The sequence below is a fragment of the Equus asinus genome, chromosome 11 (assembly GCF_041296235.1).
Source record: "Equus asinus isolate D_3611 breed Donkey chromosome 11, EquAss-T2T_v2, whole genome shotgun sequence".
Taxonomy (NCBI): Eukaryota; Metazoa; Chordata; class Mammalia; order Perissodactyla; family Equidae; genus Equus; species Equus asinus.
In genome coordinates, this window is record NC_091800.1 from 16,440,759 (window position 1) to 16,454,114 (window position 13,356).

At 34.7% G+C, this 13,356-nt stretch overlaps 1 protein-coding gene across 9 annotated transcripts in view; it reads left to right on the top strand.

Annotated features, from left to right (window-relative positions):
• Nucleotides 1–13,356, top strand: part of NBEA (neurobeachin) — a 680,233-nt gene that overhangs the window by 294,449 nt on the left and 372,428 nt on the right. For all 9 annotated transcript variants that reach the window (XM_070520525.1, XM_070520517.1, XM_070520519.1 and 6 more), the window contains one exon: nucleotides 916–1,043. In XM_070520525.1, coding sequence (XP_070376626.1) covers nucleotides 916–1,043 — 128 coding nt within the window. The remainder of the gene's footprint in view (nucleotides 1–915; nucleotides 1,044–13,356) is intronic.

A 13,356-nucleotide genomic window follows, 5' to 3' on the forward strand; every position in this document is an offset into this window, starting at 1 on the left:
GTTTTATTCAAAGTAGCGGTTATAAGAGCTACTGTTACTGATCTTTCACTGTGTGCCAGGTACTTTTCTGTGCACTTTACAGACCTCGGCTCATTTAGTCCTCAGCGGGTAGGTGCTATGACGATCTTCGCTTTGTAGACATAGGAAGCCTAATGTCCCAAGGTCATCTAGGTAGCATATGGTAGAACCAGCATTCTGGTCCAAGCAGTCTTTATTCCAAAGACGTTACTTCTAAGAGAGATAGCTAGATGTTACCAAATTATTTATTTGCCTGAGCAGAATTATTTTCTTTACCCATGTTTTTTCTTTTACATATACTACTCGAGGTATTTTCAAGAATGTCAAACAGTGCTTATGTAAGGCCATAAAACTTAAAATTTGAAAGTGAACAATATAAATAATAATGCACAGATTGGTAAATAAAAGTAAGTGGGCTTATGAAATCAAAGCAATTCAACTGTATTACACTGATTTCCAGTTATTCCCTTATTTGTTTAACTTTTCAGGGAATTTTCAGGGAACTCTTGAGAACAAGAGTTAATTCTTTGCAACTGGCACAGTGATCCATGCAGTAGATGTTCGAAACAGTTTTCTTTGATGGATGGAAGGGGAGACAAAGGAGACAAAGGAGAACTTCTTTTCTGGAAGCTCCCAGAGCTACAGGGTCCATGGCCCTTGCAGTTCGCAGAATCCCAATTCCTTTGCACAGCATGGTCATTCTAATTTAGCTGCAGTCCTTTGAGCAGCCTTATGATTGATATGAAACTGTGCAGGTGTCCCTTCTACAGGCAGCTGTTATTACTCAGTGGGTTAGACTGGGCTTTTATGATTTTTAAAGATTATAATTTAGAAGTAAAGTTTATATGACTTTTTATGCTGAATTATATTTACTAGTCTTTGTCTTAATTTCAACAGCATCACTGCAAAACTTGAAAGAGCTTTAGAAAAAGTTGCTCCTCTTCTTCGTGAAATTTTTGTAGACTTTGCCCCATTCCTATCTCGTACACTTCTTGGCAGTCATGGACAAGAGCTATTGATAGAAGGTATGATTTCTCTCTCTATTCTAATTATTTTAGTTTCCTATAATGTATCTGTTAATCATGGCATAATTTGTGCTTCTGGAGGAATATTTATTGCCAAAAGAATATAAAAGCATTGCTTCCACAGATTCTTATAAGATATTCATATATGCTTTCTCCTTATTCATTTTTTTAAAACAATATGTTTTCACAGTTAATGCTAATAACAGAATGAAGAATTTTGACAAAGTGTTGGAATGGGAGGTTCTGGCTCTTATAATCCCAGTCTATCAAATGGATGTTGTGTATCCTTCCTTAAGATGGGGTGTTTTACCAAGCAACAATTTCTAAAATTTCCTTCCAACTCTAAGAGCCATGCTTCTTTAAGTGACTTTTCTTATTCACATGACATTTGTCATATGAGAATCCTTAACTGAGACAATGTAAATTCTTAACTGGGAACTGATGAAGCTGTTGTCTTCTACTCAACAGTGACTTAAATGGAGTGAAGAGGCAAAGAAAATTAACTATTGTGAAGGTTTAATTTAAGCACCTGTATTAGAAGAGTAGGTTTGAAAAGTATGGCTATCTGAAGCCTTTTTTTAAAAAGAAGTTTGTTTTACAAACATTCATGGCCTTCAGAAAGGGGTCATCAATATGCAGATGATTCTATGAGTGAATAATATCTTTAGGTGCCATTCCTTGGATTTAGCAGCCTTATGTATTTTCGCTTTTCACTTCCTCTTACTATAGGAGTTTTCCTGTCTGTTCTATCATTGTCTCAACTGCTTTCACACAATCTGTTTCTATTAGGGAAGATGGTGATAGTTAATACCCTAACTGAGTTTAAATCCTTGTTCCACTACTTTCTTGGCTCTATGACTTTTGTGAGTTACTGAGCCATTTTGAGCTTAGTTCCTTTCTATAAGATGTCATCAATGATAACACCTCCTTCCCAGGGTTCTTGCAAGGATTAAGTTACATAATGTATGTAACGCTCTTAGCACAGTGACACGTGCTGGGCTACTCATTATTTTAAAAATACTGACTTCTTACTCTAGGCCAAGGACTATCTTAAAGACTTTGAACATATTAGTAAATAACAGACAAAGGTCCCTGCCTTGTGGAGCTTATATTCTAGCAAGGAGAGACCATAAATAAGCATTAAGCATAAAAATAATTTAATTATATTGAATGTTAGAAGATGGTAAATGCTATGTGAAGGGATAAGTAAAACACAAGGGATGGGATTATAGAAATGGCAGGGTTAGGTTGCAGTTTTAAAGAGGGTGATTAATTTTAAATAGGCCAATGGTAAAAGTTACATTTGAGCAAAGACTTAAAGGAGGAAAGGGGCCGGCCCGGTGGTGCAGTGGTTAAGTTCGCACATTCCACTTCCACAACCCAGAGTTCACCGGTTCAGATCCCAGGTGCTGACGTGGCACCACTTGTCAAGCCACGCTGTGATAGGCATCCCACATAGAAGGTGGAGGAAGATGGACACGAATGTTAGCTCAGGGCCAGTCTTCCTCAGCAAAAAGAGGAGGATTGGCAGCAGATGTTAGCTCAGGGCTAATCTTCCTCAAAACAAACAAACAAACAAAAACAAACAAAAGCAAAAGGAGGGTAGCCATAGGGCTTACTGGAAGGGTGTTGTAGGTAGAGGGAATAGTCAGTGCACTGACCCTCTGTAACGTGTTACTTTTATAATAAGAAAAAATTCAATAAACATTGTTGAAAAACTAAATCTTAAATGTTTCCTTGTTCCCTAAAACTCTTTTATTTTTTTCTGTGTTTATGTATATCCTTCCCTAAAATGATTTGACAAATTTACAGAAGAACTAGTCATCAAAGACATGCTAAAATAAACACAAGATACCTTTAGAAATGTAGTAATGTTAGCAATGGGTCCTGTACTGTTGTTAAAGCTGGGACACAAATTCAGCACTAAGTTTTCCAGCAACCAAAGCAAAGAAGAAATTATTTTAAGTTATAAGACTCACATTACTGGTTCCTAAGTAACAATCTGTGACAACTACAAGTTCTAAGGAATTACTATCAGATAACTTTTAAGTACTCTATGTTGGTCAGTCAGGACCCCACGTATGTAGCCTCATTTCCGGAATTTTACATGGCTCAAAATCTGGACTCTCTTATTTATCTCAGCACTGCAGAGAGAAGGTAGGAGAAATGTCTGGGTAATTGAGAGCTATTTTTCTTGGGCTTCCCTAAGTTTACCTCAAATATTCTGAATTGAGTTGAAAGAGGATTAAGAATATGCCTCTTGGATTTTTAAAAGAATGACTCTGCCAAAAAGGAAACATTGGAACAAGTTATGTATACTAAAAGTTCACTCTGTGTTCACCTGACAGAATACAATTTTATTTTGTAACTTTACGCCTCCAAAGAAGTTCAATATATTTTTATTTTTAAAACTATATGGATGTATCGTTCATATCCTTTTTTTGTGTTAAGGTGATGTTTCTTGTTAAAATGATCATAGCAAATGGTAGATTTTTAAGTTTTGAGTTTCATTTTTTATTTTATTTATTTATTTATTTATTTTAAAGAATGGTAGCTGAGCTAACAACTGTTGCCAATCTTCTTTTCTTTTTATTTTTTTTTAATTGCTTTTTCTCCCCAAATCCCCCCAGTACACAGTTGTATATTTTAGTTGTGGGTCTTTCTAGTTGTGGCATGTGGGACGCCGCCTCAGCATTGCCAGATGAGTGGTGTCATGTCCGCACCCAGGATCCGAACTGGCAAAACCCTGGGCCGCCAAAGGAGAGTGCACGAACCTAACCACTGGGCCATGGGGCCAGCCCCCGAGTTTTGCTTTGTAAATGCCAACACTTGGCAAAATAGAAAGTTGACAAACTTAAGATCTGGTCCTCCAAATTTCTGTCAGTGCATACCATCCAAAAATCTAGAAACCTCTGCTGTATAACCTCACCATTTGTTATCTCTCACAATTTAGTCCTAACCTTCCTTTTCAGACTCAACTAGTCTCCATCCTCTTGCTATAGAAGACATTCCTTAAACACTCAAACGAGTTACTCATTATCACATTTCCTTGTTTTTGTACAACTCTTCTTTGTGCACCGGATCTTTTTCCTTTTTTTCTCTCTCCAAAATTATTCTCATTCTTTGAGTTCTGCTTCAGGTTCCTTAAGCCAAATTAATGCCTTCTCTTCTGTTCTCCTGTGCCATTTTATTTATACAATATTAACAAAATTGTTTTTTAATTGTTGTAAATAAGAAGTATCTTATTATTTACATTAACATTGCCTAACTTAGATTCTGGTATGTAATATTCACTGTTTTTTCTGTGTACTTGAATAGAACATTATTTTTGTTACTGATAATTTTTGGTAGAGGTAAGTTTTAAAAATAAGGGAAAATAGGTAAAATTTTGTGTTCCGTGCTGAGAATTCTCAATATTGGTCTGTCATCTACACCCATGAGTTGGCTACTATACTCATCCAACGTCCGTTCTTGCTCTCAACCTTGGTCTATGGAAATCCATGTCTTTTCGTGTTCTCATTCTTGAATGTGCACTCTTGATCATTCTGTCTTTTTTCATCTCCTTCATTTCCCTTCTTACTCTAATTTGTTACACTGTTCCTCTTCTCTGAGAAGAAAAACTGTCAAACCGTTGTGAAGAACTTGGGAGATCTATATGATAAAAGTACCTTTACCCTAGCTATTGAATATTTCTGTTTAAAAATAGTGCTTATGATGAATAAATCTCATTGCTTTTGACTTCATCATATATGTGTGTATGGTGGGAACAAATCTGGATTAGGTAACTGAAGATACTTTAGTGTCTTATGAAAAGACACTGAATTCTTATGAAATTTCCATCTTCACCAAAAGAGAACATCACTAAAATGTTATTATGAAAGGATTGAACTAGTCAATTACTGTTAATTTCAAGTAATCATAAGGCATATTTGAATTGCATCTTTGTTTTATATTCAGATTTTCTTAATTCATACATATATTCATTTGTTTTTTGTTATAAAATAATCGTTGGTAGTTTATATTGTCTGTGTCCTTTAAAATACAAGCTAAAATAATGTCCTTTCATTTTCTTAATTTGTCTATCACTTTTATTAGTCAACCTGTGTTAAATTTATTATTGTATGATTCTAGAGTAATCAATGTAGTTGACATGTTTTAAAGTCACTCATTAACAGTAGCTAGTTTTACATAGCTTTTGGTGTGGGTGTGTTTCTCTTCTCAAGAATTAAGGATTTTTGGAGACAATAGTTACTTGGCACTTAGTAAACTTTCTTTTAGAAAATTCCAACTTTTCAATTTGGAAACTAATGCATGAAAATTAGAGTAGGCTTGTAAGCAAATATCAAAACCCACCTGCCTAAGAAGACAAAATAACATTTGGTCCGAAATTGTTATATTTATTTGGCTTCCTGCAGCAATGGGGAATGCACTCCAGAGAAACCATGAGGCTTTTCCTAAAGGAGTTTAGAGGATTTTATTTTAGAGTTTGGATTTAAGGAAGTAGGGCCAGTTGTAGGTTGGATACTGACTGTCAGGAGTGGATTAGATCTTGGTGAGTTTTATTCAGAAAGCCTAAGAACTACAGTGGGCCTAGTGTTATCGTTAGTAATGAAGCAGCAGGAGTGACTTAAGTTAATTAGAAGAGAAGCTGTTTCAGTGTATGTGTGTTAGCCTAGTGTCCTATATTCTGTCTTGTTCCACCACAGCAGAGTGACCCTGAGAAATCACTGTTTATATTCTGTGAGCATTATTTATATTTGGTTGAGAACTCACAAGAATATTAAAGGTAATTTAATAATGATGAGAATACAGCAGAAAGTCTCATAAATATCCAAGGCCAAGAAATGCAGTACAGTTAGACTTCAGGCTGCCTGGAAATGGAGAGGAGAGACAGTAACGAAAGCCACTCCCTTTGACTCTCAGGGCAACTTCATAGCCTCCCATCTTTGCTTCTATCTGTGAGTCAACTCAATTTTTTTACTTCTCTTCTGGATTAGCTTCACTTTCTTAGTTGTCAGAACATGGCCCAGCATAGCATCCCATTTTTTACCCAAGTGTGCTTTTAATGTAAACGTTTTTCATCATCCAACTATAGTCACTACCTATCAAGAGAGAGTCTGAATGGCTCAGCCTTGGGTTAGATGTCTACCCTCATTATAATCAGTTAAGATTGGGGTGGATGGGAGGAGTGAAGTTGGATATAATACACATGCTGCCCCTTTTAGAAGCTATATATAAGTTGAAACATCTTAGAAAGGGAGGGTAACAGTGCAGGAAATGTCACTGAAGTATCTATTACACTTTTAGTGACATTAATAAATATTTTATTACAATTATATTATACTCAGGAATATTTGTGGTTTCCTAGACTAGGACTTTTTAAAAGTATGTAAATATAGCATGAAATTTCCATCTTCACCAAAAGAGAACATCACTGAAATGTTATCATGAAAAGATTGAGCTAGTCAAGAAGCCCATATAATCCTTGGATCATTCATAGTAACAATATGACCACATAATTAGAAATACTTGTGTGTTTATTTTAATTCAAAAATTATAGATTAAAATGTAATTTTAGAAATTATCATTTTAAAATTGAGATAATACAAAAAATGTACACAACAGAATTAGGGTACATGGCAATGGGGGCATAGTTTAAATATCCCTGAATTCCTCCATGAAAAACAGACAGAATAATCGACGGTGAAACAATAACCACAACAACAACAAATGGACATTTACAGCAAAACGAGGTGACCGCGTATCCCATTGAGCCCCAAAATATGCCTGAGTAGGGACAATCCAGATGTAGCTACAAGATGTACATGCTATCAAGAGATTCAGGGGAAAAAGTGGTGGGAAGCAAGAGAGCATCTAAGGAACCTGGTCTGCAAATACTCACTGGAAAACCCAGAGGGCCAATTTGAGAACAGCAGCTGAAGTAGGGAGGGCTTTCATACACTGTGATAGCGATGAGTCCCGGGGCTCCCTGGTAAGGTTGGAAGTGTCTGGACCTATCTAGGCCCCATGAGAAATTAAGCAACTAGAGTTCTCTTCTGGGACAAAGTCCTACACTGAAGAGAAAGTACTATGAATAGAATCCAAATGGAGCAACAGAAGGGCAAGAGAGACAAAGAGAAAGTCCACATAAAACTGGGGAAGACAAAGCTAAAAGATCTCAGAAAGTAGGCTGTCATATTTATGAAAATAAACAGAAGACGGGATCTCTAGAACCTGAAGAAAGAGGGAAAAAAGCTACCTAAAAATTCAGTAAAACTAATTTCACATAAAATAACCAACAAAAAGGATTGTAATCCCATATATTACAATAAGAAAAATGAGAATGAGTAGAAAAACACCCCCTCAGAACATGCCAGAACCATGACATGCCAGAAAAAAAGATGAAAAGTTTTTAAATGAGCTAAAAGACATTAGAAGCTGATATAGGATATGAAAGAACAATTTTATCAGGGTTTAGAGAATCTCACAGATGTGGTGATAGAACTTAGAATTGGAAATAAAGGGAAAAAATAACTTTAGAAGTGAAGACTAAGTCAGAAGAAATAAAGAATTGAATCAACTTCACTGATAAGGTTGTATGAGAAATATAAGGTAAAAAGAAGAGAAGTTATAAATATCAAAAAAAAAAAAAATAATGACCTAAGAGACTAGAAAAGATGAGAATGAAAGGGACAAATTTAGAATATCCAACATACCTATGAGTTTCCAAAGAAGAAAAACAGAGGGAAGAACAGATAAATAATAAGATTGGTAATTCAAAGAAACTACTAGAATTTTAAAAAGGGAGAGATTTTAAAAAATATAAAAGGCACTGAATATCTGATAAAATTACCCAGATGACTAACATTGAGACATATTCTAGTAAAATTAATAGACTTTAATGAAAAAGAGAAAAAAATTTCAGGCATCTAGATAAAAATACAAATTAACTTATAAATGAAAGAGACTCAGATTGTCATCATACTGTTTGACAGACATATTTTCTACCAGAAGAAAATGAAGTAGGATGTTTAAGACACTCAAGGATTGAAAACATCAGCCAAACTGACTTCCATGTGTAGAGACTGCAGATAAACTGTTAACATGCAAGACTTCAGGGAATACTATTTCCACAAGCCTCTCCTGAGAAATCTACTGCAGAAGGAGTATCAGGCAACCAAACTGACTGGAGAGATGTCAACATAAGGATGACCATCATGATGGCCATCAAATATAGATGTTTTTGGAGAACTAACTAAATGATATTATATGGGACGGATACAGAATATAATGGCTATAGTCTCTGAAAAGTTGAAGTAGGGAGACTAATTATATTTGTAGTGGAATTATTGGGTTTTTTTAATGAAAGTCTTGCATAATGTTGGATAAAACCAATTAGTAATTATTAGTATTCTAATTATTTTATCCCATGTTCTTGAAAATCAGGTTTCTCATTGAACAAAGGAGATCCAGATATAAAATAGAAGAGCTTAAGAGAAAGCATTTAGTTTGAATTCAAATTTGCCATTATGTATGTGAAATTATTATGTGCACACACACACCCCCAACACATTAACTGTATACTCTGGCCCTGTGTACTGTTTTGCCTAGACATAGTGACCAAGTCAGTTGCAGTGAGCACATCTAGAAGTAGAAATAGGTGATTTCAAGGCTGAGGCAAAATGTTCATGATTCACCTGCAACATTTGATGATACCAAAACCCAAGGAAGATATCAAAGACTGTTCAAAAAGATTTAGGAGCTAACTTGAAGACATTTTTATTGGTCAAAGATGGGGCATTTTGAGCATTTAGTAAGTGTGATAATTGCAATTCATTAAAACACATGAATGTGTTTAAATCCATCAGTCATAAAAATGATTTTTTAAATGATTTGCTCTAATCTAGAGGTTGATGGGGAACGAACTCATTATTTTGAAAACGGATAAAGGGAAGGATTTATCCTATCATTCCTTTGTAAATTATATTATTTGTGTTATCAAATTATTAATAAGGGAAGTTTTCTATGATATAAATATAAATATATCTGGTAAATGATGGAGTGATTTTTGAGTTAGATTACTACCATTTAGCATCCCCTCAGGAATTAATCATCTTAGCACTGATTGCTGCTAACATCACAGAAAGAGAGACAACTAGACAACCAGATGGCGAAAGGAAAACACTGTCACCCATCAAGACTGACTGACTGATGGACTGACCGACCAAATGAATGAATGAATGTATTAAAATAAAGCTTAATCTGATTATGTTTACCCAACATGTTAAACTATTCCATGTGAATTCCATCATCAAAATTAACACTAGTGGAAATTCTGCAGTACAAATGACTTGGTTTCCTCAAAATAAATTATATGGGGGGGAAAAAGAGATAGACGGGGACACTGTAGTTTAAAAGAGTTTTAAAAGATATCTCAAATAAATCAGTAAAATTAAGTTGTTTATAGATGAAATTCTTTGATTTGGATGATAAATTTTAAAGAAAAACAAAGCGATTATCATAGAAGTCAGGATAATGGTTTGTTACACGTGAGAAGAAGGTTGTGATTAGGACAGAACAGATGGAGGGCTCCTGGGATATTTCTTCAACTATGTAGTGGTTGCAAGGATATCCACTTTAAAGTAATTTATTAACCTATGTTTTATGCATTTTACTTATCTGTTTTATATTTTATGGAAGTATTTTTAATGTCCTCTATGGAGAAAGTTATAAAAATTCTTAATGACATTAAAAACATAAATAATGGTGAGCTATATCATATTCATGGTAGGAACGCAATATCGCAAAGTCATGATAATCCATCAATTTCAGTGAAAATTTGATTTAAAAAAATTGCAAATTACTTTCATGAAATTTGACAAGCTGTGTCTCAGATTTATACTGTTAAATGAAGGGCTGAAAATAACCAAGATGATTTTGAAGATGAACAAGCTATTGTAATTAAAACAGTGTGGTAGTGACCCAAAGAGAGACAGATCACTGTGTCAGAATAAATATCCAGATGCAGATCCCACACACATATGATAACATTGTGTGACAGAGCTGCCATTGCAGATAGAGACGAACAGTACAATAAATGCAGCTAGATCAATGGGATAGTCTTTTGTTAATTAAAAAAACAAGGAATTTAATCCCTTTTTTACTAAATATATAAAAGTCACTACTAAAATGGTTGAAAAAGTGAAATTTCAAATTTTATACAAGAAGGAAATATAGGAAAATATCTCTATTGCCAAAGGCAAGAAATATTTCTTTAACTAGATACAAAAGCATAAAATGTAGAGGTTGATAAATTTGATGATATCATAAGTATTTTGGTTTATCAAAAGACACCATTAAGTAGAGAAAAGATGGATAGTAACATCAGCAAGATGGTGAATTATGAAACTCCAGGCCTGTGTTCTCCCATGGAAACACTGACTAAACAATAATGTACTTAGCAAAATGGCTTTATTAAAACTCTAGGAACCACTTAAGAAGCTGCAGCAACTGAGGAAATGCTCACAATGGTTGACGATTTCATGACATTTTGTATGCCCATGGCCCATCTCCTCCTCACTGTAGTAACAGTATACATGGCCAGGAGGAGCTCACTGAATTCCCAGTTCCTCCCTTGGAATGGAAGGAAAAGAGTAGAACTTCGGAGCAACATTTTAGCTTGTCTAGTAGGTGCCCAAGGGACTGCTTTATGTCTTGTCTATCTCAAAGCACTGATGAGAGTGGTGGCATAGTTTGGATACTAGGTAAAGACCTAGTATCCACCCCTGAAAGCACTGGTGGGCACCATGGCATGTTAGAGTTATAGCAAACCTATGGGCAATTGGGGACAAGAGAATATGAGCAGAGGAGTATAAAAGAAATGCAAGGTTTCTGGGAAGAAGCAAAATCAAGACTCTAAGGAAATTAAGTCATTTAAAAGCAGTGGAATATGCAGGGAACAGTAATAAAAACACATGCACAGGCACAAGGAAGACACATCCCCGAAAAGGTTTGAGAGGACACCGACCTTTGAAGCCAGGCTGGTTAATGAAGGTCTTCCCCTACATGAATGCAGTCCATAAAAGCTGGGAGTGGTGACTTTTTTCAAATGCCAAAATTTCACCATAAGTTCACAAGTTATATAAAGAGCAGGGAAGCATGGCTCATTCAAAGGAACACAATAAATCTCCAGAAACTGACCTTGAAGAAATACAGACCTCTGACTTATTTATCAAACAATTTTTTGGGAACTGCCTTAAATAATGCTTAATGAGGTGAAAGAAAACACAGACTGACAACTAAACAAAATCATAAAAATGTTTTATGAACAGAAGAAGAATATCAACAGAGACAAACTATAAAAAAAAAAAAAAGAACCAAACAGATTCTGGAGCTGAAAAATACAGTAGCTCAATTGAAAAATTCACTAGAGGGTTTCAAGAGCAGACTTGATAAGGCAGAAGAAAGAATCAGTGAAGTTGAAGTCAGGTCATTTGAAATTACCAAGTTAGAAGAGCAGAAAGAATACAGAAAAGTGACCAGAGCTTAAGGAATTTAAGTCACATAATCAAGCAGAGCACTGAAAGAGGCGGAGACCATATTTGAAGAAATAATGACTAAAATCCCTCAAAACTGAGTAAAGAAGAGACGTATAATTTTAAGAACCTAAAACTCTAAATTGTATAAATCCATACAGGCACACATCAAGATACATTATAATCTAAGTGTGGGAAGTAAAAGACAAAGGAGAATCTTGACAGCAGTAAGGGAAAAATGGCTTATCACGTACGAGGGAGCTTCTATAAGATCGTTAGCAGATTTTTCAGCTGTAAGCTTGCATGCCAGAAAGCAGTGGGATGATGTGTTTAAAGAAAAAACTGTTAACCAAAAAATACTATATCCAGCACAATTGTCCTTCAAAAATGGAGGAGAAAGTAAAAATTTCTCAGATATACAAAAGCTGAGGGAGTTCATATCATTCAACCTAATCTAAAAGAAATGGCAAAGAGAGTCCTCCTAGTTGAAAAGAAAAGATGCTAGACAGTAACATGAAGATATGTGAAAATATACAGTTCTCCAGTAAAGGTAAATATATGGACAAATATAAAAACCTATATTATTATAATTTTGGTTCATAACCCCTCTTTCAATTCTGTTATAGGGTTTAAAAGATAAAAGCCTAAGAATAATGATAAATTTAAGCTAAATTTAATACATATGAAGATCTGATTTTTGACAACACTAGCATAAATCATGGCAGGGGCAGAGATGTAAAGGAGTGGAGTTTTTGTATGCTTAAAATAGATTGTTAGAAGTTTTAAGATTTTTTATGTAATCCCCATGATAACTACAAAGAAAGTATCTACGGAATGTACACAAAAGAAAATAAGAAGGGAATCAAAGTGCATCACTTAAAAAAATCAACCAAACACAAAAGAAGGCAGTAAGGGAGGAAGTGAGGGACAAAAATGTTAGAAGACGTACAGAAAACAGTTCATAAAATGACAATAGAAGGTTCTTTCATATCAGTAATTACTTAAAATGTTATATGTATTAAATGCTCCAATCAAAAGACATAGGTTGGCTAATAGATTATGTGAAAACAAATCAGAACCCAGCTATATTCTGTTTACAAGAGACTCACTTTATATCTAAGCGTGCACATAGGTAAAAGGCGAAAGAGTGCAAAAAAGATAGTCCATGCAAATAGTAACCAAAACAGAGCAAGAGTGGCTTTACTGATATGACAAAATAGACTTTAAGTCAAAAACTATTACAAAAGACAAAGAAGGGCAATATATAAGGGTAAAAGAGTCTGGTCAATGAGAAAATATAGCAATTAAAAATTTATATGCATCAAACACCAGAGTTCGTAAATAGAGCAGAAATTGGCACACTTGAAATGGAAGATTGATGGATTTACAATAATAACAGGAGACCTCAATACTTCACCTTTAGTAGTGGATAAAACCACAAGATAGAAGAAGGAAATAGATGACTTGAACAACACTATAAATGAGTTGGTCCTAACAAACATGTGCATAACCCTCCACCCAACAACAGAATACATATTTTTCTCAAGTGCACGTGGACCATTTTCGAGGATGGACTATAGGTTAGAACATAAAACAAGTTTTAATACATTTAACATGATTGAAATCATACAGACTATCTTTTCTATTCATAATGGAATGAAACTAGAAATCAGTAGCAAAAGGAAAATTGGAAAATCCACAAATACGTAGAAATTAAACAACGCAGTCTAAATAACCATTAGGTTAAAGAAGAAATCACAAGGAAAATTAGAAAGATC